Source organism: Pelodiscus sinensis, chromosome 11, assembly GCF_052426305.1.
Source record: "Pelodiscus sinensis isolate ZL-2025 chromosome 11, ASM5242630v1, whole genome shotgun sequence".
NCBI lineage: Eukaryota > Metazoa > Chordata > Testudines > Trionychidae > Pelodiscus > Pelodiscus sinensis.
In genome coordinates this window covers 53,544,864-53,567,775 of record NC_143062.1, presented here as the reverse complement: position 1 = coordinate 53,567,775, position 22,912 = coordinate 53,544,864, and the positions used below count along the sequence as shown (strand labels likewise).

Here is a 22,912-nt window from a genome sequence, read left to right as displayed (position 1 = left end):
GCTTTCAAGAGCCCTTCCTATTTATTACGACCAGATTCTAATCCTCCACCTGCAGGCACCGCTCCTCCCGTGCCCGGAGAGCTCTCCCCGAGCCTCACCTCCGCCTGCAGGCACCGCCCCTCCCGTGCCCGGAGAGCTCTCCCTGAGCCTCACCTCCGCCTGCAGGCACCGCCCCTCCCGTGCCCGGAGAGCTCTCCCCGAGCCTCACCTCCGCCTGCAGGCACCGCCCCTCCCGTGCCCGGAGAGCTCTCCCCGAGCCTCACCTCCGCCTGCAGGCACCGCCCCTCCCGTGCCCGGAGAGCTCTCCCCGAGCCTCACCTCCGCCTGCAGGCACCGCTCCTCCCGTGCCCGGAGAGCTCTCCCCGAGCCTCACCTCCGCCTGCAGGCACCGCCCCTCCCGTGCCCGGAGAGCTCTCCCCGAGCCTCACCTCCGCCTGCAGGCACCGCCCCTCCCGTGCCCGGAGAGCTCTCCCCGAGCCTCACCTCCGCCTGCAGGCACCGCCCCTCCCGTGCCCGGAGAGCTCTCCCCGAGCCTCACCTCCGCCTGCAGGCACCGCCCCTCCCGTGCCCGGAGAGCTCTTCCCGAGCCTCACCTCCGCCTGCAGGCACCGCCCCTCCCGTGCCCGGAGAGCTCTCCCCGAGCCTCACCTCCGCCTGCAGGCACCGCCCCTCCCGTGCCCGGAGAGCTCTCCCCGAGCCTCACCTCCGCCTGCAGGCACCGCCCCTCCCGTGCCCGGAGAGCTCTCCCCGAGCCTCACCTCCGCCTGCAGGCACCGCCCCTCCCGTGCCCGGAGAGCTCTCCCCGAGCCTCACCTCCGCCTGCAGGCACCGCCCCTCCCGTGCCCGGAGAGCTCTCCCCGAGCCTCACCTCCGCCTGCAGGCACCGCCCCTCCCGTGCCCGGAGAGCTCTCCCCGAGCCTCACCTCCGCCTGCAGGCACCGCCCCTCCCGTGCCCGGAGAGCTCTCCCCGAGCCTCACCTCCGCCTGCAGGCACCGCCCCTCCCGTGCCCGGAGAGCTCTCCCCGAGCCTCACCTCCGCCTGCAGGCACCGCCCCTCCCGTGCCTGGAGAGCTCTCCCCGAGCCTCACCTCCGCCTGCAGGCACCGCCCCTCCCGTGCCCGGAGAGCTCTCCCCGAGCCTCACCTCCGCCTGCAGGCACCGCCCCTCCCGTGCCCGGAGAGCTCTCCCCGAGCCTCACCTCCGCCTGCAGGCACCGCCCCTCCCGTGCCCGGAGAGCTCTCCCCGAGCCTCACCTCCGCCTGCAGGCACCGCCCCTCCCGTGCCCGGAGAGCTCTCCCCGAGCCTCACCTCCGCCTGCAGGCACCGCCCCTCCCGTGCCCGGAGAGCTCTCCCCGAGCCTCACCTCCGCCTGCAGGCACCGCCCCTCCCGTGCCCGGAGAGCTCTCCCCGAGCCTCACCTCCGCCTGCAGGCACCGCCCCTCCCGTGCCCGGAGAGCTCTCCCCGAGCCTCACCTCCGCCTGCAGGCACCGCCCCTCCCGTGCCCGGAGAGCTCTCCCCGAGCCTCACCTCCGCCTGCAGGCACCGCCCCTCCCGTGCCCGGAGAGCTCTCCCCGAGTGGTTGGAGAGCACACATCGGTCAAACCCTTGCTGTGCTGCACACACTGGCTGCTCGACCCCAGGTCCATGCTTACCCGCCCCAGCTTGTGGTCGGCAACAGTGCAGGAGTCCATGAAGGTCTGAGCAATGACCAGGAGGACGGCATCCATGTTGTCCGATGTCTGCACATCAAACACAAACTGGGGGTTTTTGATTATGTTGACCCAGAATCGGAGAGGCAGGCTGCAGAGAAAAGGAGAGAGGGGGGGAGGCAGGTTAGGATAGAATGAGGCCAACCCAGCCCTGCCCTCAAAGGAGTTACTAATCCTGCTTGTTGCCTAGCCTGCATGGAGATCCCTATTCAGCTGAAGAGGAGGGTTCCCACGCCACAGAGTTTAAATCTCCTGGGAGACCCAGTTGTCAGTGCAGCACATTCACAGAGGAGCCTCTCGGAAGCAGAAACCCTTTTGCTGTGAGAAGTTTAACACTTCACACGTCACATTCCAGGCAAATCATTTGTGGAGACTCTCAAACCCAGAGTCAGCCACATGCACCTCAAAAACTGCAGGCAGAGTCCTGGAGTAAGGCCAAACCCTGACTCTGCATACTTTGAGTCGCCCGTCTCCTGCGGTATCTAGGGAGTGGTTCTCCAACTTTCCTAGTGCAGACCACATCTTTACAGAAATCCTGTCTCTTGAGCACCTTCGCTTCTCCCTTCCCACCCTTCCTTGCATGCAGGGCAGTGTGCCTGGGAGTACAGCTTGTCTTTAGTGAACTAAGTGCTTAGTCCTCTGAAGCAGAGATTACTTACCCATACAGTAACTGAAGTCCAATGTCATTGGGCCCTATGAGTGCTCCACTGTCAGCTGTGCACACACGGCTGCACTCAATGGGAGATTTTAGTTAGCAGGGTCAGTGCCTGCGCACTACCCAACCTTTTGCTTCAATGCAAAGCTATATAGTTAGTTCAAACCAATGTGCTACTTCAGTTCCTTCTTAGCCACAAAGCCCAAAGATCAGCACAGAGCAGAGCGGAAGAATGACTTCTTGTGTCCTGCTCACAACACTCCTGTTAATGCAGCCCAGAATCAGGTTTGCATTTTTTGCAACTGCGTCACACTGTTGACTCATATTTAGCTTGTGGTCCACTATAACCCCTAGATCCCTTTCAGCGGTACTCCTTCCCAGACAGTCGCTTCCCATTCTGTTGTGTGAAACGGATTGTTCCTTCCACTTTGCATTTATCCTTCTTAAATTTCATCCTATTTACCTCAGACCATTTCTCTGGTTTGCCCAGATTATTTTGAATTATGACCCTATCCTCCAGAGCAGTTCCAATCCCTTCCAGTTTTAAGTGTACTCTCTATGCCGCTTTCTAAATCGTTGATGAAGATACTGAACAGAACATGTCCAAAACAGACCCTTGCCGAACCCCACTTGATATGTCCTTCCAGCAGGATTGTAAACTGTTAATAACGACTCTCTAAGTAATAACTACTCTCTCCATTGCTATCTACATACTGCACAGACTACACTGAGAGATTATGCCATGCACTATCTAAAAAACCGAGGAACCACCTGATCAGCATCCTGTACAGCAAACAGGAAAACATCAAAAAAGAGCTCTCCAATCTGGAGACTCTCATAAAACACCAACCTTCCTCACAAATGGACTTTACTAAAATAAGACAGGAGATCTACATTGCACACTTCACTTCTCTACAGAGGAAAAAGGACTGTAAGCTGTCTGAACTCCTACCCGCCACATGGGACCACAACAGTGGTACCCCTAACTCACCCAGCAATATCGTCAATCTCTCCAACTACACACTCAGCCCGGCAGAAGAGTCTGTTCTATCTCGGGGACTCTCTTTTTGCCCCGCCACCCCCACTAACATGATACAGTTCTGCGGTGATCTGGAAGCCTACTTTCGCCATCTCCGTCTCAAGGAATACTTCCAACACAACACTGAACAGCGCACTGACACACAGATACCTTCCCCCCAACAGCACAAGAAGAAGAACTCCACGTGGACTCCTCCTGAGGGCCGAAATGACAGTCTGGACCTCTACATAGAATGCTTCCGCCGACGTGCACAGGCAGAAATTGTGGGAAAACAGCATCGCTTGCCTGGTAACCTCAGTCGTGCAGAACGCAATGCCATCCACAGCCTCCGGAACAACTCCGACATTATAATCAAAGAGGCTGACAAAGGAGGTGCTGTTGTCATCATGGACAGGCCTGACTACCTAAAGGAGGCTGCCAGACAACTCTCCAATACCACATTCTACAGGCCTCTTTCCTCAGATCCCACTAAGGAATACACTAAGAAACTGCACCATCTGCTCAGGAACTCCCCACACAAGCACAGGAACAAATCGACATACCCTTAGAGCCCCGACCAGGGTTGTTCTATTACCCAAGATCCACAAACCTGGAAATCCCGGACGCCCCATCATCTCGGGCATTGGCACTCCCACTGCAGGACTGTCTGGCTATGTGGACTCTCTACTCAGACCCTACACCACCTGCACTCCCAGCTATCTCCGTGACACTACGGATTTCCTGAGAAAACTACAATGCATTGGTGATCTTCCAGAAAACACCATCCTAGCCACCATGGGTGTAGAGGCTCTCTACACAAACATCCCACATGCAGATGGAGTACAAACTGTCAGTATCCCTGATGATGCCACAGCACAACTGGTGGCTGAACTCTGTGAATTTATCCTCACACACAATTATTTCAGATTTGGTGACAATATATACCTCCAGGCCAGTGGCACTGCTATGGGCACCTGCATGGCCCCACAATACGCCAACATTTTTATGGCTGACCTGGAACAACGCTTCCTCAATTCTCGTCCACTTACGCCCATACTCTACATCGATGACATCTTCATCATCTGGACCCATGAGAAGGAGACTCTGGAAGAATTTCACCACAATTTCAACAGCTTCCACCCCACCATCAACCTCAGCATGGACCAGTCTACATGGGAGGTCCATTACCTGGACACCATGGTGCAAATAAGTGACGGTCACATCAACACCACCCTATACCGAAAGCCTACCGACCGCTATGCTTACCTGCATGCCTCCAGCTTCCATCCCGGACACACCACACGATCCATTGTTTACAGCCAAGCACTGAGGTACAACCGCATATGCTCCAACCCCTCAGAGACCTACACCTACAAGATCTTCAACAAGCATTCTGTAAACTACGATACCCACACGAGGAAGTGAGGAGACAGATTGACAGAGCCAGACGTGTACCCAGAAGCCTCCTGCTATGGGACAAGCCTAAGAAAGAAACCAACAAAACACCACTGGCCATCACCTACAGTCCTCAGCTAAAACCTCTCCAACACATCATTAGTGATCTACAACCCATCCTGGACAATGATCCCTCGCTTTCACAGGCCGTGGGAGGCAGGCCAGTCCTTGCCCACAGACAACCTGCCAACCTGAAGCATATTCTCATCAGCAACTACACACCGCACCATAATAACTCTAACTCAGGAACCAATCCATGCAACAAACCTCGGTGCCAACTCTGGCCACATATATACACTAGCAACACCATCACAGGACCTAACCAGATCAGCCATACTGTCACTGGTTCATTCTCCTGCACATCTACTAACGTAATATATGCCATCATGTACCAATGCCCCACTGCTATATACATCGGCCAAACTGGACGGTCCCTACGTAAAAGAATCAATGGACACAAATCAGATATTAGGAATGGCAACATACAAAAGCCTGTAGGAGAACACTTCAATCTCCCTGGACATACAACTGCAGATCTAAAAGTAGCCATCCTGCAGCAAAAAAACTTCAGGACCAGACTTCAGAGAGAAACTGCTGAGCTCCCCCTCCTGTTCTGCAATGTGATTTGTCCTTTTCATATTTGTTCATTTTTTTAAATTGTATCCTTTGGTATATATGGTTGTGACTATTTTCTTCCACTATTTGATCTGAGGAAGTGGGTCTGGCCCACGAAAGCTCATCATCTAATAAACCATCTTGTTAGTCTTTAAAGTGCTACATTGTCCTGCATTTTGCTGAGCTCCAGTTCATCTTCAAGTTTGACACAATCCACTCAGGATTAAACAAAGACTGTGAATGGCTCGCTAACTACAAAAGCAGCTTCTGCTCTCTTGGAATTCACACCTCCAGATCTGCTACTAGAAGTGGGCCTCATCCTCCTTGATTGGATCCACCTCGTTATCTCCAGCCTGATTCTGGCCTGCATATTTATACCTGCCTCTGGAAATTTCCACTACATGCATCTGACGAAGCGGGTCTTTGCCCACAAAAGCTTATGCTCCAACACTTCAGTTAGTCTATAAGGTGCCACAGGACTCCTCGCCGCTTTTGCAGATTCAGGCGAACACGGCTACCCCTCTGATCTCTGAGAACAGTTATCCAGCCAGTTATGCACCCACCTTTCAGTAGTCCCATCTAAGTTGTATTTGCCTAGTTTACTGAGAAGACGATCATGTGAGACCCTATCAAGTGCCTTACTGAAGTCTAGGTATACCATGTTCACCATTTCTCCCCTATCCACAAGACTTGTATCCTATCAAAGAAAGCTATCAGATTGGTTTGACATGATTTGTTCTTTACAAATCCATGCTGGCCGTTACCTTATTATCTTCTAGGTGTTTGCAGATGAATTCCTTAATTACTTGCTCCATTATCTTTCCCTGGTGCAGAGTTAAACTGACTGGTCTGTAGTTTCCTGGGTTGTTCTTATTTCCTTTTTATAGATGGACACTATATTTGCCCTTTTCCAGTCTTCTGGAATCTCTCCCTCTTCCATGATTTTTCAAAGATGATAGATAAAACCTCAGATACCTCCTCTACCATCTCCTTGAGTATTCTAGGATGCATTCTCCTGCATGTAAGGCTGCCGAGTGTCCAGGTGTGAACCTATAGACACTGCTAACTGAAATCTCCAATAAATAGTGCATGGGCTCGCTCACCTTACAGTGGAGTACACCTAGGGACATACACTCAAAGAAGAACAATGGTAATTTTACACACTCAACTTTGCATTTCACCTGCACTAATCCATCTCTTCTGTTTCTCTCCAATAGACACAGGGGCTGCCAGCAGCATGTGACCAACCAGCAGGTACTCCAGGGACCACAGTTTGGGATTCTCGTCTAGGGAAGTGTCAGGCTGCAACTTCAACTCCATACCTATTTGTCTTCCAGATATGAATGGTCTCAGAGTCCAAAATTCCATGGTGTATTGCTTGGTCATCTAACAAGTCAAAAAAATATTTAACAGCCAGTGGGACAGGGCGGCTGGTGCTGAGGATAACCTGGAACAAGTCATCCACAAACTTCTGCAGGGTCCCCTGTGGACAAAACAACAAAGATAACACACAATGAATAGGAAGAATGTAAACAAATATTACAGGAAAGGCTTCACAGATTTCATGGCCACAAGTGATCGTTGTGGTCATCTAGTCCAATCTCCTGCAGAACTAGGGACACAGAACTTCCTGACTTCAACAGGATCCCTGCAGTGAATTTTAGAGAGAAACATCCCATCTTAATTTAAACATTGCCCAGGATGTAGAGTTCACCACGACCCTTGGCCACTTGATCTGGTAGTCAATCACCCTGTTAAAAATGTACATTATTTCCAATCTGGAGTCACTTCCAGCCATTGGATCGTGTTAGATCTTTCTCTGCTAGACTGACGGGCCAGTTTCAAATATTTGTTCCCCATGTAAATATCAATAGACTGTGATCAAATCACCCCTTACCCTTCTCTTTGTTAAGCCAAGTAGATTGAGTTCCTTGTGTTTATCACTATACAGCAAGATTTCTAATTATTTCATCATTTTGGTGGCTTTTCACTGTTGGTGGCCTCTCCAATATATAACTTAGTTCTGTGAATTGTGGGTACTAGAACTGGACACACTATGCCACCAGCAGTCCCACAGTGCCAAATACAGATGTAAAATAACTTTTCTTCTGCTATTCAGAATACCCAAATCCTTGTCACATTCAGTGTGCCCCCGTGTAGTGCCCCACCTTATGAGTAGGGCTTGCATGTTGTTTGCTTATGCCTGGCTTACCAACCAATCCAGATCACTCTGAATCAGTGACCAGCCTTCTTCAGCATTTACCACTTGCCAATTTTTTATGTAACCTGAACATTTCATCAACAATGATTTTATATTTTCTTTTAGGTCACTGAAAAAATATTAAGTAGCAATGGGACATGAACTGATTCCTGCAGGACCCACTGGAAATACACCTACTTAGTGACAATTCCCTGTTTACAGATACATTTGTACTCTAATAGCTAGTCACCTTTTAATCCATTTAGTATGTGATATGTTAGTTTATTGCTTTCTAGTTTCCTCCCCAATTAAACGTTACGTGGTACCAAATCTAAGTATAATACATCAACATTGTTACCTTTATCAACCAAACTTGTCACCTCATTAAAAACTCTGATTAGTATAACAGGATCTATTTTCCACAAGGATATCTTCATAGGCAATAACTGCGTTATCCTCCTTTAATTCTTTATTAATATAAGCCTGCATCAGCCATTCCATTTTTCCCCTGTGATCAACTTCAGACAGGTCTATAATTCCCCGAGCCATTCCTTTTGTTCTTTTAAAATATTGACACTCCTCCCACCCTCTGAAACTTTCCCAACATTCTAAGTCTTACTGAAATAAATCCACAGTAACAGGCCAGCAAGTTCCTCAGCCACCTCTTAATAAAACCTTTGGAAGCAAGTTATCTGGACCTATCATTTAAACATGGAATTTTAACAGCTGAGATACTTGTAGCATAGAAAGTGTGTTATCATATGTTAAGACATCATCTGTTTTCCCCTCTAATACAGAGCAGAGATATTTATTCAACACTGCTGCCTTTTCAGGATTATTACTCATAATTTTACCATTTCCATATAGTAGTAGCATTGTTCAGATTCTTTTTGTTCTTAATATACTTAAAAAAACCCTCCTGTCCTTAACTCTGCTGGCCATGAATTTTTCCGGATGTCCCTTTGCTTCTCTTATCAGTTTTCTACAATTCCCAGCTTGAGAGTTGTATTCATTACTATCAATTTCTCCTTTCTTCCATTTGTGGTATACTATTTTTTGTTAAATTATAGCTGCCTTTACTTCCCCTATAAATCATTCAATTCTTTAATTAGTATAGCCTTCTTTCTTGACTGTGGGATTGTGGGATTTTGGGCATCTAGTAGAGTGTTCTTAAGCAATTCCCAATTATCAGTCATAATTTTCTGATGTGGCAGCCAATCTGGTACCGATTTCACATTCTACTCTCCTTCTAATTTCTTCATGTGTCTTTATATCGTTCCACTTTAAACTTGCCATCTTTTGAAGAACTTCCACTACCTCCAGCCTTCTGTTGTCTGTTTAATTTAATTTAATACAGCTGTTTCCAGATGGTAAAGTAATACTGTTAATACATTGGTGTGATACATTTTCTCTGTGGCATCAAAGGTAGTGTTTTTAGCTGTACATAATTCTGACAGTTTCTCTGCAGCACACACAGCTACAGTAAATTTCCTTTCAATTTCATCCTTGATGGAATTCATCAGCACTGATCAAGCTTCCTAGGTACACATCAGATCCCACTTGTTCTAAAACTTCACCACTACTGCATTTCAGATACTTAATCTGTCGTCCCCTTCTCCATGATTCAGTCACTTTATCTCCTTGGCACTTAGTGTAAATCCAACTGCTATTGACACCCTGTCCATAAACTGATTGCCTCCTGACACACAGGAGCGATGAATGGCAACTCCTGGCTTGTTCTCAGATAGTGCCCTGTTGATACGTTGTCTGAAAACCTGCCTGGTTGAATTGTGTAAAACAGAATGGAATGCTACAGAAGCTAACAAGATCACTTGCCATTTTAGAACATTTGGATGCAGGTTTGTGCCTTTTTGGGACCAAGTTGTGTCTATCTGGAGTTGGCCCAGGTCCTATCTATTGCTGATGCATCTGTGATCAGCATCAAGGCGTGGAGAAAATTATCCTGACAGCTGTTGGGGGCAGTGTGATGTAGGATGGTAGCACAATGTGATGTCTCATGCTGTGTCTGATGAAAACAAAGCCTGCCCATGGCAAGATTTGCTTTTGCCAACTGGGAGTTGATTAAGCTGGGTTAAAAGACCACTTTTCATAGTTCACCAGGAGTTTTGGGCTGTGGGGATTTCCTGATAAGACCTGCCTTTGATAAGCCAGTTGTCAAAGTATGGATAGACATTAATCCATTCTCTGCTCAGATTTGCCACCACCACTGGCAGGCATTTTGAAAACACGTGGTGGTATGGAAAGAATGAATGGCAGCACTGTCCATGGTAGTGACTGGGTCCCACACCACACAGATACTTCCTGTGACTGGATGGGTCACAAAAGGAGTGTCCACATCTTGGAGGTCAGGCACCCCTAATCAGCCTTGAGCAGAAGAGAAGGGATGATGGAGGCAAGTGTTCCCATCCTAAATATGAGATGGCATTTGCTCTCTAGTACAGGATGACCTTCTCCTCCCCCACCCCCGCACTTTTTACTTCAAAGTAAGGCAATATCAGGAACACAACCTCTTCCTCTGAGCTCCAGAGGTGCCTCCTCTAAAAAGCAGACAAGCCATATACATCTTCTTCAAGTTGGCTTGTGTGAATTGAGTCCTAAAGAGAGATGGGGGCACCGTCTGAAAACGGATGTGGCAGCCATTGGAGACACCTGATGAAAGCATGCTGGGTGCCAAGAATCTTTGCTGAGAGGGAGTGTAAGCCAGCACCCAAAAAGGAGGATTTGGGTGGCTCCTGAGTGGTTCAAGGGTCTCTTCACCCTACTATAAATGCATCTGGATCCACCAGAGGCTCCATGAAGGCAAGCTCATCTTTTATCTCCTTGCTGAGGCCAAGACAGAATTGGTGTAGCTGGGTCATCTTATTCCAGGCCACACCTGCTGATGGACATCAGAAGCTGGCTGCATGCACTGCAGCCAACTGTGAGGCCTGCCAGCCTCTGTAGGACCACCTTTGCATCGTGAGTTCAGAGTGGATCATCAAAACTTGTCACAAAGGCCCTCACAAAAGGGTCACACGTGGCCAAGATGCCACTTTTGCCTGATGCATCAGGCAGGCATTAGGCCATCTGCACCGACTCATAATCCCCAAAGCTGCTAAAAGGCCCATGGTAGCACTCCTGTGGGTGTGGGTGCTGAAGGCAAGGGAGACATTCCCACTGGTAGTCCTGGGGTCTATTCTCACAGTGAGCGGGTCTACTAGTAAGATTTGGTTTTTGGCCTTAAGCCACTGATCTGCTCCTGGAGGCTCAGTGTCTCTGGGTGCCCTGTAGTGATGTATTTGTGGGCTCCAGGCCCTTTTCTGGTAGAATGAGCCAAAGAGGAGAACCAAGTGGTCCGAGCAACCTGTAATGGCCAGTGGCTGAGGCAGGCAGTCCAAAGCAGAAGTCAAAAGCTGCTCAGTTGGCTTCCTCTACCTAGTCCAGGGACCCACGAAGAGTGTCACCTGTCCATTCGCTCAGGGGCCTGGCTCCTGGAGGCCTTTAGCACGAAGGCTGTTGGTCAGCGATACTGTCTAAATGCATCATCATGGCCCAGCAGCTCAGACTGCCATCCGGCAGGCCATGTTCACTCCTGGAATCCTGACAACTGTGTGGGGAGTTACAGCTTCAGAGGCGTGTATTAAGACATGCTTATTCTTGTGTAGCATGGAGGCCAGAGTGAACTGCACCCTACTACAGGGCTCTTCTCAAGACAGAAAACACACAGTGGCTGTGGCCACCTGAGAACGGGATGAGACCACTGTAGGATGGGCATGGTTTGGAGCTCCAGGGCTCGGAATCTATGATTTGGCACTAGCTGTGCACATTTACCCTGCTCTTTGAACCACTGTGATGGGGGGGCGGTCACAGATGACCCCTTGGGGGTGCCTTCTGGGGTGCTGACACTGCCACTCACCTTCCTGCTCTCTGGGGCACCTCACCACTCGGTCCTGCTAGGCCAGCTCCACTGGTCTCCCCCAGCCAAGGCCCTGAGCTGAGGTCCCTGCCCCACCGAGAAGCAGCACAGACACTGGACCTCCTCAGGTCCAAGGAGAGTGCAGTTTAGGGCCTAGCTTCCTGAGAGAAACTCCCCAGATGGGATCAGACCCCAACGAATTAGGTGAGCCCCCTTTAACCATGAAAGGGCGAAGGTGCACACTGATTGCCCCCCCAGGTAACAATTACTTTCACTTGGATTGATAGAAAATAGAAGTGATTTTATGAAGTGGAAGCAGTAGGATTTAAGTGGTAATAAGTGAGAAAAGGCAGAGCAAAGTAGGTTACAAATCAAAAGAAAGAAAAACGCTTGGCTAAGTCTACACTGAAACCTCACTGTAAACTCTCAACACTGACCTCCAAAACCCCAGACTGGGCAATGATGAAAAGGGCTCTTGGAACGGGGGTACCCTTGCTTTCTCGGCAGTGGTAGGGACCTCGCGAGCCTCTGAAGCACACACAAAGACCCGCCAGGAAGTGCAGGATCCAGGGGGCTTAGCCCAGACTTGCCACGCAACCTACCTTCATGGAGAGGAGACGAGTCAAATAAATTTCAGGAATGGCCTTAGCTCGCTCCCGATCCCGTAAGCTTCCTCGCCTGTGCTTGGGGAGCTCTGGTTCCTCAGTAGGTTTTACTAGATGCCAAAGTTTTATTCCACCCTCATCTGCATCCTCCAGCATCGGCGTTTCTGAAACACAAATGCTATTGAAATCTCTAGAGACTGGCCACACTGCTTGGAGCCACTTGTTGCACTTACAAGAAACCACAAGAGTTTCCTGCGCTGGGGGAAGAAACAGCAAGCTAGACCCTAGGACACTGCTTCTCAAACTTTTTGGCCCATGGACCACCTGGCTCAATGTAAACCATTCCACAGACCACCAGTTGCTAATGGAAACTCACCATTAATTACATAATTATACCCGAGTTGCAGCTAGGGAAAATGGTTTAATTTAAATTATTAAACCGGATTAAGCATTTTAACATTCTCATGTTAGTTTATCAAACTTTATTTTAAATAAAGAAAAATATTAATTTCTGCCCAACACAAAAGGTTTCAATGTTTTCTGTATTAATGGCAGGGGTGGGAACCTTTTTTGGGTTGGGGCCACTGACCCACAGAAAAATCAGTCGGGGACCACACAAGTGAGAAGCAAGCAAACAAACAAACAAACAAACAACCCTCACTGATGTGTCTCCCAACCAAGACACCTCACTCCTCTGGCACTCCAGCACTGACAGGGGGAGGGGAAGGGACAGGGAGCTTACAAGAAGTGGAAACTTGGACAGATGACTAGGGAGGAGCATAAACATATTGTTCGAGAATGCAGATCTGTAATCAAGAAGGTGAAAGCACAATTAGAATTGCAGCTAGCAAGGGATGTGAAGGATAACAAGAAAGGTTTCTACAGGCATGTTAGCAATAAGAGGGTGATCGGAGAGGGGGTGGGGCCCTTACTGGATGAGGGCGGTAACCTAGTGACAGATGATGCGGGGAAAGCTGAAGTACTCAATGCTTTCTTTGCCTCTGTCTTCACAGACAAGGTCAGTTCCCAGACTAATGCACCAGGCAATGCAGGATGGGAAGGAGGTGGGCAGCCTTTGGTGGGGAAAGAACAGGTTAGAAACTATTTAGAAAGTCTAAACACACACAAATCCATGGGTCCAGATTTACTGCATCCGAGGGTACCGTGGGAGCTAGCAAATGTCATTGCAGAGCCTTTGGCCATTATCTTCGAAAACTCATGATGATCAGGAGAAATCCCGGCTGATTCGAAAACAGGCAGATGTAGTGCCCATCTTTAAAAAAGGGAAGGAGAATCCAGGGAACTACAGACCAGTCAGCACTACCTCATGGAGGGGATCCTTAAGGAATCCATTTTGAAGCACTTGGAAGAAGGGAAAGTGATCAGGAACAGTCAACATGGATTCATGAAGGGCAAGTCCTGCCTGACCAATCTGATTAGCTTCTATGATGAGGTAACTGGCTCTGTTGACATGGCAAAGTCAGTGGATGTGATAGACCTTAACTTTAGCAAAGCTTTTGATACTGTCTCCCACAATAGTCTTGCCAGCAAGTTAAGGAAGTATGGATTGGATAAATGGACGGTAAGATGGATAGAAAGCTGGCTATACTGTCGGGCCCAGCGGGTAGTGATCAACTGCTCTATGTCAGGTTGGCAGTCGGTTTCTAGTGGAGTTCCCCAAGGATCGGTTCTAGGGCTGGTTCTGTTCAAACTCTTTATTAATGATCTGGATGAGGGGATGGATTGCACCCTCAGCAAGTTTGCATCCCTGGAGGTGTTTAAGTCTCCACTTGACAAAGCCCTGGCTGGGTTGATTTAATTGGGATTGGTCCTGCCTAGAGCAGGGGGCTGGACTTGATGACCTGCTTAGGTCTCTGCCAGCTCTATGGTTCTATGATTCTAGAATGATTCCCATAGGCCAGATTTACATTTCTGGAGTTGGTGGATTTTGTGGACCTCTTTAGGCTCTGAGGTAGGGACAAAAATAAGGGGTTCAGTGTGCAGGACAGGGCTGCCAGCGAGTGGGATAGAGATGGGGATGTAGGATCTGTTCAGGAAGTGAGGTAAAGGAGGGTGCAGAAGCAGGCTGGGAGTAGGGTGTCTGGCCAGGAGGGAGGGTGTAGGGGCGAGCTGGGTATGCAGGGTCTCAGGGGGGGATGAGTGAGAGAGTTCAGGGCGCGGGGGTTTGGGTATGGGGGGGTGCTTACCTGGCTTCACACCCCTGTTGCTCCCAAGGACCGTCCCTCACTGCTCCCATCGCCCTGCAACAGCACATCACTGCGCTGCCATTCCCCCAGCGGGGGGAGCTCAGCCCCGCCTTCTCTGACTTCTTCTTTGACTTTAGTAAGGCATTTGATACGGTCTCGCATGATATTCTTATTGATAAACTAGGCAAACATAACTTAGATAGGGCCACGATAAGGTGGGTGCATAATTGGCTGGATAACCGTAGTCAGAGAGTTGTTGTTAACGGTGCTAAATCCTGCTGGAAAGGGATAACAAGTGGAGTTCCTCAAGGGTCTGTTTTGGGACCCGTACTGTTCAATATCTTCATCAATGATGTAGATATTGGGATAGAGAGTACGCTTATTAAGTTTGCAGATGATACCAAACTGGGTGGGGTTGCAACTTCTTTGGAGGATAGGGACATAATTCAAAATGACCTTAGCAAGTTAGAGAAATGGTCAGAGGTAAACAGGATGAGGTTTAATAAAGAGAAATGCAAAGTGTTCCACTTAGGAAGGAACAATCAGTTCCATACATACAAGATGGGAAGCGACTGTCTAGGAAGGAGCATGGCAGAAAGGGATCTAGGGGTCATAGTGGACCACAAGTTGAATATGAGTCAACAGTGTGATGCTGTTGCAAAAAAAGCAAATATGATTCTAGGTTGTATCAACAGGTGTGTTGTAAGCAAAACTCGTGACGTCATTCTGCCGCTCTACTCTGCACTAGTTAGGCCTCAACTGGAGTACTGTGTCCAGTTCTGGGCGCCACATTTCAAGAAAGATGTGGAGAAATTGGAAAGGGTACAGAGAAGAGCGACAAGAATGATTAAAGGTCTAGAGAACATGACCTATGAAGCCAGGCTTCATGAACTGGGCTTGTTTAGTTTGGAAAAAAGAAGATGAAGGGGGGACATGATAGCGGTTTTCAAATATCTAAAAGGGTGTCACAAGGAGGAAGAAGAAAATTTGTTCCTCTTGGTTTCTGAGGACAGGACAAGGAGTAATGGGCTTAAAGTGCAACAGGGGAGGTTTAGATTGGACATTAGGAAAAAATTCCTAACTGTCAGGGTGGTCAAATATTGGAATAAATGGCCAAGGGAGGTGGTGGAATCTCCCTCTCTGGAGATATTTAAGAACAGGTTAGATAGACATCTGTCAGGGATGGTGTAGGTGGAGCTTGGTCCTGCCTTGAGGGCAGGGGGCTGGACTCGATGACCTCTCGAGGTCCCTTCCAGTCCTATTATTCTATGATTCTATGATTCTCCCCATGCAGCAGGGAGCCTGTGCAGCCGCTCCAACCTCTCAGACATAGAACCACAGAAGGGGAGGGTTGGGAGAGACCCTAGGAGGCCTTCTGGTCCCATCCCCTGCTCCAAGCAGAACCAACCCCAGGTCAATCAGGCATAGAATCAGAACTGGAAGTGACCTTGAGAGGGCGAGTCCAGTCCCCTGCCCTCACAGCAGGACCAAGTATGATTTAGATCATCCCTGACAGATGTTTGTCCAACCTGCTCTTACCTATCTCCAGTGCTGGAGATTCCACAACTTCTCTAGGCAATTTATTCCAGTGCTTAACCATCACCCCCTTGCTGCAGTTTAAGCCCATTGCTTCTCGTCCTGTCCTCAGAGGCCAAGGAGAACAAGTTTCTCCCTCCTCCTCATAACACCCTTTTGGATACCTGAAAACCCCTGTCATGTCCCCTCTCAGTCTTCTCTCCTCTTTACTCGCTGCCTCTCCTCCCCTGCCTCCTTTGGGCATTGCAGCCTCAGAGTGGCTCCAGGGGCCCTTTCCTAAGGGTCAGGCACAGCCCTGGCGCTACGCTGAGCTCACCTGGCTGAAAGGCGAGCCCTGGGTGCAGGGGCCAGGATGCGCTGCTGTCCCCAGGAGTAACCCGGCTGGGGAAAGCCCAGGGTCTCGCGGCTCCCCGGTGCGGCTACTCCGCAGCGCAGAGGTCAGTTCCGTCCTGCCTGCCCCGTCTGGGAGGCTCGCTCCCTTGCATTGCTGCAAACTCCAGGTCGAGCCTGCGGCGTGGGGAGCTGCCCCTGGGAAATGCACCAGAGTTTGCAAATAACCGGGTGCATCCCTCCCTCAGCCACCATCCCTCGCTGCCTTTCTGCGAGAAGGAGGCTCCCCCTTCCCACCAGCCAGCATGTACAAAGGAATCCAAATTGCAAAGCAAAGGGAGTGGAAACTTTCCAGCCCCCTGCCGAGCGCTGTTGGCAAGCCCAGGGCTGCAGCCCACTCGCTGTGCCCGTCGGAGAAAGGGGAATGGGCAGCGAGAGCCTGCCCCGAGCTCGCTGGCTGCACTGAGCCACACACACGCGGCGCTCCTGCCTCAGCTTTTGCCTCCTGCATGGCCCAGCCAGTGCTGTAGCCCCTTTGCATTTCCCCATCTCCTCCCCACACCATGTCCCTTAATGAGCTGAAGGGAGAGTCTGTCTACACTAGCCCCCTAGTTCGAACTAGGAGGGTAACGTAGGCAACCGGAGTTGCAAATGAAGCCCGGGATTTGAATTTCCTGGGCTTCGTTTGCATAAAGCCGGGCGCTGCCATTTTTAAATGTCCGCTAGTGCGGACACCATTTCACGAGGAGTAACGGTAGTTCGGACTAGGAAGCCTAGTCCGAACTACCTAGTCCGTGCCGCGTGTAGCCGCGTGTAGCCGCGCGGCACGGAGTCCGCACTAGCGGACATTTAAAAATGGTGGCGCCCGGCTTTATGCAAATGAAGCCCAGGAAATTCAAATCCCGGGCTTCCTTTGCAACTCCGGTTGCCTACATTACCACCCTAGTTTGAACTAGGGGGGTAGTGTAGACATACTCGGAGAGACCTGAGCTGAGCCCTGCACTGCCAGAGTGAAACCCACTGAGCAGTTCAGGGAAATCCTTCCTGCTCCTGACCCCGGCCTCCCCTTCCCCAAGTGGCTGGAAACCCCCGTACTGGGCCCCACTTGTAGCCTCTCCCTGTTTGAGTCCTGTCCTCACCCACCCGCTCTAGGAGAGAGGAAATCCCCCTCGACTTTGCACTTCCTTCCCTCTGCGCACGAAGCCGGCGCGAGTTCCCAGATGCGTGGGGAAGTAGGAGGGGCTGAACTCAAGCCACGGGCCACTAGTGGTCCATGGGCCACACTGAGAACCACTGCCCCAGGATGGTTAATTCATGGGTCAATTAGCTGGACTGCACCCAGCTTTTGAGTAGCAAACTAGAAGATTCTAGTTCAAGCTGCTTCCCTTTATCCTGCTCCTGGTCTTAGGGGGCCTCTGGCTATTGCCTAGGAGAACAGCCCTGTCCTGGCTTGCCGGATGCTGGGCTTGGTGACACTATTTTAGGAGCATGGTACATTAAGGCCTCAAGCATAAGACTCACTCTCGCCGGGGACGTAATCCTGAGTCTCCCGTGGGATGTGTTTGGTCACACGTGGGACCAGAGCAACAGTTGCTCCATCAGGCACCTGCAAAGAAGCAGAACTTGGGTTAGGACTGTTCTGCCATTTCTCCTTCTCACAGTGACAGGCAGATGTTACACAGCACAGCAGCTCTGCCCCGAGGAACGATGGTCTCCTGAAAACAGGAGAAGACTTGGACTCAGGACCCCAGGGTTCCACTCCTGGCTCTGCTATTAACTCCTCTCAGAGCTTGGTAAAGTTTCTTCACTACTCCATACCTTAGTTTCCCATAGGCATGGGACCATACCATGGTCACAAGGGCTGTAAGGGGCAATGATGTCTGTCAGGTGCTTCGAGGCAAGGGATTTTAAACATTTTTTCATTCCCAGAGGCCCAATCCCAGCTCTGAAGACATTGGGCATGTAGCCTTCAACCAGCAAGCTTGTCTCCTGCTGACAATTGCAGGCATGCAGCACAGTGTACTCACAATAACAGAAGGGAGGTGCAGTCTAGTGCACCCCAGTTATACATCCTTATATCAAAGGCAATACTGAGAAAGGAGGAAAGAAGGAGCTGAGCAGTGCAGAGGAAGTGTGACGGCAGATACTGTGGTGAACGTTACATGTGACTGGTTAACGGAGAAGCGGCCTTCAAATCCATTGCTCAGAGAGTGAGGCTGTAACATCAGACATGTGAGAGACTCGGTCGGGTACAGAGGAGATGCACTGACTGAACAGCGGGTCTGTGACTGCAGCAAGTCAGAGCCCGGGGCGGCTGGAAAGGATCTTTCAGTAGGATCAGGCAGGAGTCAGATCTAGAGATGGAGCATGCCCCCGGAACAGGAAGGGTATGGAGAAGGGGAAGGGAGGAAGGAAGCTCAGTTCTGACCTTGTAGTGCTGAAGAGTATTCAGGCGCTTCCAGGTGCCCTGAATGACAGATGTCACATCCTCGTCAGAAAGGATCAGGTGACCAGCCAGACCTGATCTCCACTCTAAAAACACAGAAAATAAAACTGTTACTGGGAAAGTTGAATGGCCTTTAAAACGCTCTTGCATGTTTCACTTGCAATAAGCAGAGCCCAGTACCAGGTCAAACTAACAACAGGCCAAAATACTACCTATCAGCAGTGCTCTGTACAATGTGGAGTTTCCTTTCATAGCAGTTATGAAATACAGAAACGCTATCCTATGCAGAGATGTGCATTGTAGTAACGTAACCACACAACTTCCATGCCGTAATGCAGACAGCACAAATGTGCAGCATGTGTTAGCGGAAGAAGGGCTGTTCAATGGTCCCATTATCTATTAGGGTTGTTACTCTGTTAAAACATTATTTTGACACATGGCAGCAGAATAGTGTCTGCACTGTCACAGAAGAAATGAATAGTGATAGAGATGTAGCCGTGATAGTCTGGTGTAGCTGAAGCAAATACAGGACTATGTAGCACTTTAAAGACTAACAAGATGGTTTATTAGGTGATGAGCTTTCGTGGGCCAGACCCACTTCCTCAGATCAATATGTGGAAGAAAATAGTCACAACCATATATACCAAAGGATACAATTTAAAAAAAACACATATGAAAAGGACAAATCAAATTTCAGAACAGAAGGGGGATGCGGGGGGGGGGGGAGGTAAATGTCTGTGAGCTAATGATATTAGAGGTGATAATTGGGGAAGCTATCTTTGTAATGGGTAAGATAACTAGAGTCTTTGTTAAGACCCCCGTGCAAAGTGTCAAATTTTAGCATGAATAACAGTTCAGAGGATTCCCTTTCAAGTGCAGTTTTAAAAGGCTTTTGAAGCAGGATGCAGGTAATTAAGTCATTGAGACAATGTCCTTTCTGGTTGAAATGGCAAGAAACTGTTTTTTCTTTGTGATCCTGTCTAATATCTGTTTTGTGGGCATTGATCCTTGAAAGGGAATCCTCTGAACTGTTATTCATGCTAAAATTTGACACTTTGCGCGGGGGTCTTAAAGACTCTAGTTATCTTACCCATTACAAAGATAGCTTCCCTAATTATCACCTCTAATATCATTAGCTCACAGACATTTACCTCCCCCCCCCCCCCCCCGCATCCCTCTTCTGTTCTGAAATTTGATTTGTCCTTTTCATATGTGTTCATTTTTTTAAATTGTATCCTTTGGTATATATGGTTGTGACTATTTTCTTCCACTATTTGACCTGAGGAAGTGGGTCTGGCCCACGAAAGCTCATCACCTAATAAACCATCTTGTTAGTCTTTAAAGTGCTACATAGTCCTGTATTTTGCTTCAGAAGAGATGAAGATATTGCTCTTGCCCCCAAAGAATTTTAGATGAGTAATGGCACCCCAGCCACCCTGCTAGTGAAGGCATGGGCCTCTTACCCCTGCCTAGCACTCATGATGCATAGGCCACTAGCTTTCTACAGCTGGGATCGCAGCAACCTCTCTGTGCACAGGAGAGAGAGGCCCACCACCACCTTCCCATCTGTCGGCACCTGTCGCTAGTACTACCAAGGCAATGCATGGTTTGAATGAAGAATGGCGCCTAAGTGCTACAGAGTTCAGTCGAGAGCAACTCAGATTTGTGTTTTTAGGCTTCCATGCCAAATAAAACCTATGCTTGCAGGGTCAACACAGGAACATTACTCACTGGCAAGTCCACTGGGCCTCGTCATCCTCTGCCTCCTTGCCAAGCAATGGCGATTTTAGGCTGGGAGATGGTGCCATACGCCAGAGGCCAGGCGTGATGGGAGGAGAGGGAGCAGGATGAGTCCCGAGTGAGCCCAATGCATTACAAGCATGAGCCTGCTCTGGGAACACAGCTGTGCTCAGATGCCTCACAGCTGCCAACAGAGAAACAGCAACGAAGGAGGAAGACAAACTGGAGAGCTCACCCACCAACATGAGCCCTGCACTTCATTAGCCTCCTTAGGGCCTGATCCTGCCCTGCTGAAGTAACTGGGAGTTCTGCCACTGGCTTCTGGAACAGCAGGATTGAGCCCATACGCTTCTGCCACCTTGGCACTGGACCCATGCTGTCCACTCCTGCTGAGTGCACTGCCTGATCCCACGTCCCCTTCCTCTCCTCAAAGCCCCACTTCCTCTGCAACCCTCCTGACAGCAACCAGGCAGCTACTGCCACTGGCAAATGTGTAAAGAACACAAGAGGTGGCAGCAGCAGCAAGCACGTACCCTGCTCCCCCCCACTTTCTGCTCTGATCCCTCTCCTGCACTGACCATATCACTGACACCAGAGAGAGCACAAGCTGGTTGGGGCGGGGCCTGTCACCACTGGCTGTGAGTGGCCAGTATTGGGCACTCCAATGGGCATTGGGCACACTCGGGGGTGCTGGATTGAAAGTTTGATTCTTTTCTAGTTTAGGTTTAGTAATGTCAGGCAATATATATAATCTTATTTAATATTGTAGTAAGTCGAACCCTTTAGTTAAGTGTATATCTCCTATATTTCCTTGTTCTAGAGGTAGTGAGTGAAAGAGAGAGAGTTTTGGTCTCGTGTTCATGAGATTAGAGGAATGTGGAAGGCTAAGGCCTTAATTGTTTGATTTACAATGCCTTTTTGTTTTGCCCAATGCAGATATTGATGTTATGTTCTTCCTTGAGAGGTCCTTGTAAAAGATTATTTGTGTGTGAAAGAGGCATGTATGTGTCAAAATAAAGGTGCAAAAGTTATTGCTCAGAACCAGATGGCCAAAGAAGGAGGGATGAGTGTGGGTAAAACTAGACAACCTGGCGTCAAGGAAGAACCATCTATAATCATTGATGTGTACCCCTACTCACAAGGTGATTGGATATTGGCAGATTGATGACCTTAAAGCGGAGCTAGCACCCCTGAAAGACGACTGATTACAGGATGAGCTTTGGAAAATGTTTTGGGAACACTGACGCCAAAGAGCTAATACTCCAGTCACGGGCTGACACAGCAAAATCCATAGACTTCAGCAGAGAAAAGGATTATAAAAGCAGGGTGCTTTACTATGGAACTTTGGGTTCGTCTTGCCACCAACTCCAGAGGAGCATCAGATCGATCGACCGGCTGACCGATCTAGCTGGCCACTAGATTGATACAGCGACGAGGAGACCTGTGGCACCTTATAGACTAACTGAAGTGTAGGAGCATAAGCTTTCGTGGGCAAAGACCCACTTCGTCAGATGCATGACGAAGTGGGTCTTTGCCCACGAAAGCTTATGCTCCTACACTTCAGTTAGTCTATAAGGTGCCACAGGACTCCTCGTCGCTTTTGCAGATTCAGACTAACATGGCTACCCCTCTGATAGATTGATACAGAATCTGGACTGGTAACTATGACATCGTCAGGCAGGACTGTGTGTGTGGTGTTTGTGTGTGTGAGTGATTGACAAGCATATGCAACTGTTGTATTCTCAATAAATGCGGCGTCCTGCCTTTTCCCCTAGAAAAGATCTCGTGTGCTTCATTTAAGCATAACAGGGGCAACTCCATCTTCAAGCTCATCACTGCGTCTTGGGGCCAGTGAATCGTGCTCACCGAGGTCCAAGGAGTCTGGGTCTGGCCGATGACAATAGGGTGTTCCTTTATAGAGCTGATCCAGGGTTTTCTCCTTCACCTGGGTGATGGTATCACAGTCTAGCACTTTCACAGACACACCCTGGGAATCCTCTGCCTCCCCCACAGCAGCTTCTGTCTGAGTCACAGCATTCAACGTCTGGGGAAAGAAAAGAAACTGGTGCAGCTGGCGTGGTGATGAGCCCCCCACCCTGTCCACTTCCACATTCCAGAACACTGGGAAAGGGAACACCAGGAGCGTATGAGCCACGCTCTCGGCCCTGCTTCTGTCAGTGGCATGACGAGCTGTGTAACTGGCTCAGCAGCCTCCTGATGGTGCCTATGTTGGGGGCCTCCTCAGGTCTCAAAGAGCTGGTACAGCCACTCCTACGGCCCTGCCTCCTCCTCCCATGACTTGGCAGTGGATGTAGCCAGTGAGGAGGAGATCTGGCCAAAGGACCACTCTGCTCTCCCAGTTCCTGGCCTCTTCAGGCCACCAGCAGAAGAGCAGCTCTAAATGGCACTGAGGACAGACCCTGGTGTGAAGCCATGGCTTCCAGTGGCAGGCCACTACCGAGTGGCTGGCTTTAGTCTG

The 22,912-nt window shown here is 49.6% G+C and overlaps 1 protein-coding gene across 2 annotated transcripts in view; it reads right to left on the bottom strand.

Moving 5' to 3' along the window:
* PLXNB1 (plexin B1) overlaps positions 1-22,912 on the bottom strand; it is a 206,191-nt gene that overhangs the window by 12,869 nt on the left and 170,410 nt on the right. For both annotated transcript variants that reach the window (XM_089781349.1, XM_089781350.1), the window contains exons 31-36: positions 22,300-22,477; positions 18,676-18,779; positions 17,769-17,853; positions 12,172-12,338; positions 6,776-6,936; positions 1,654-1,801 (exon numbers count right to left, since the gene is read on the bottom strand). In XM_089781349.1, the coding sequence (XP_089637475.1) occupies positions 1,654-1,801; positions 6,776-6,936; positions 12,172-12,338; positions 17,769-17,853; positions 18,676-18,779; positions 22,300-22,477 (843 nt within the window). The remainder of the gene's footprint in view (positions 1-1,653; positions 1,802-6,775; positions 6,937-12,171; positions 12,339-17,768; positions 17,854-18,675; positions 18,780-22,299; positions 22,478-22,912) is intronic.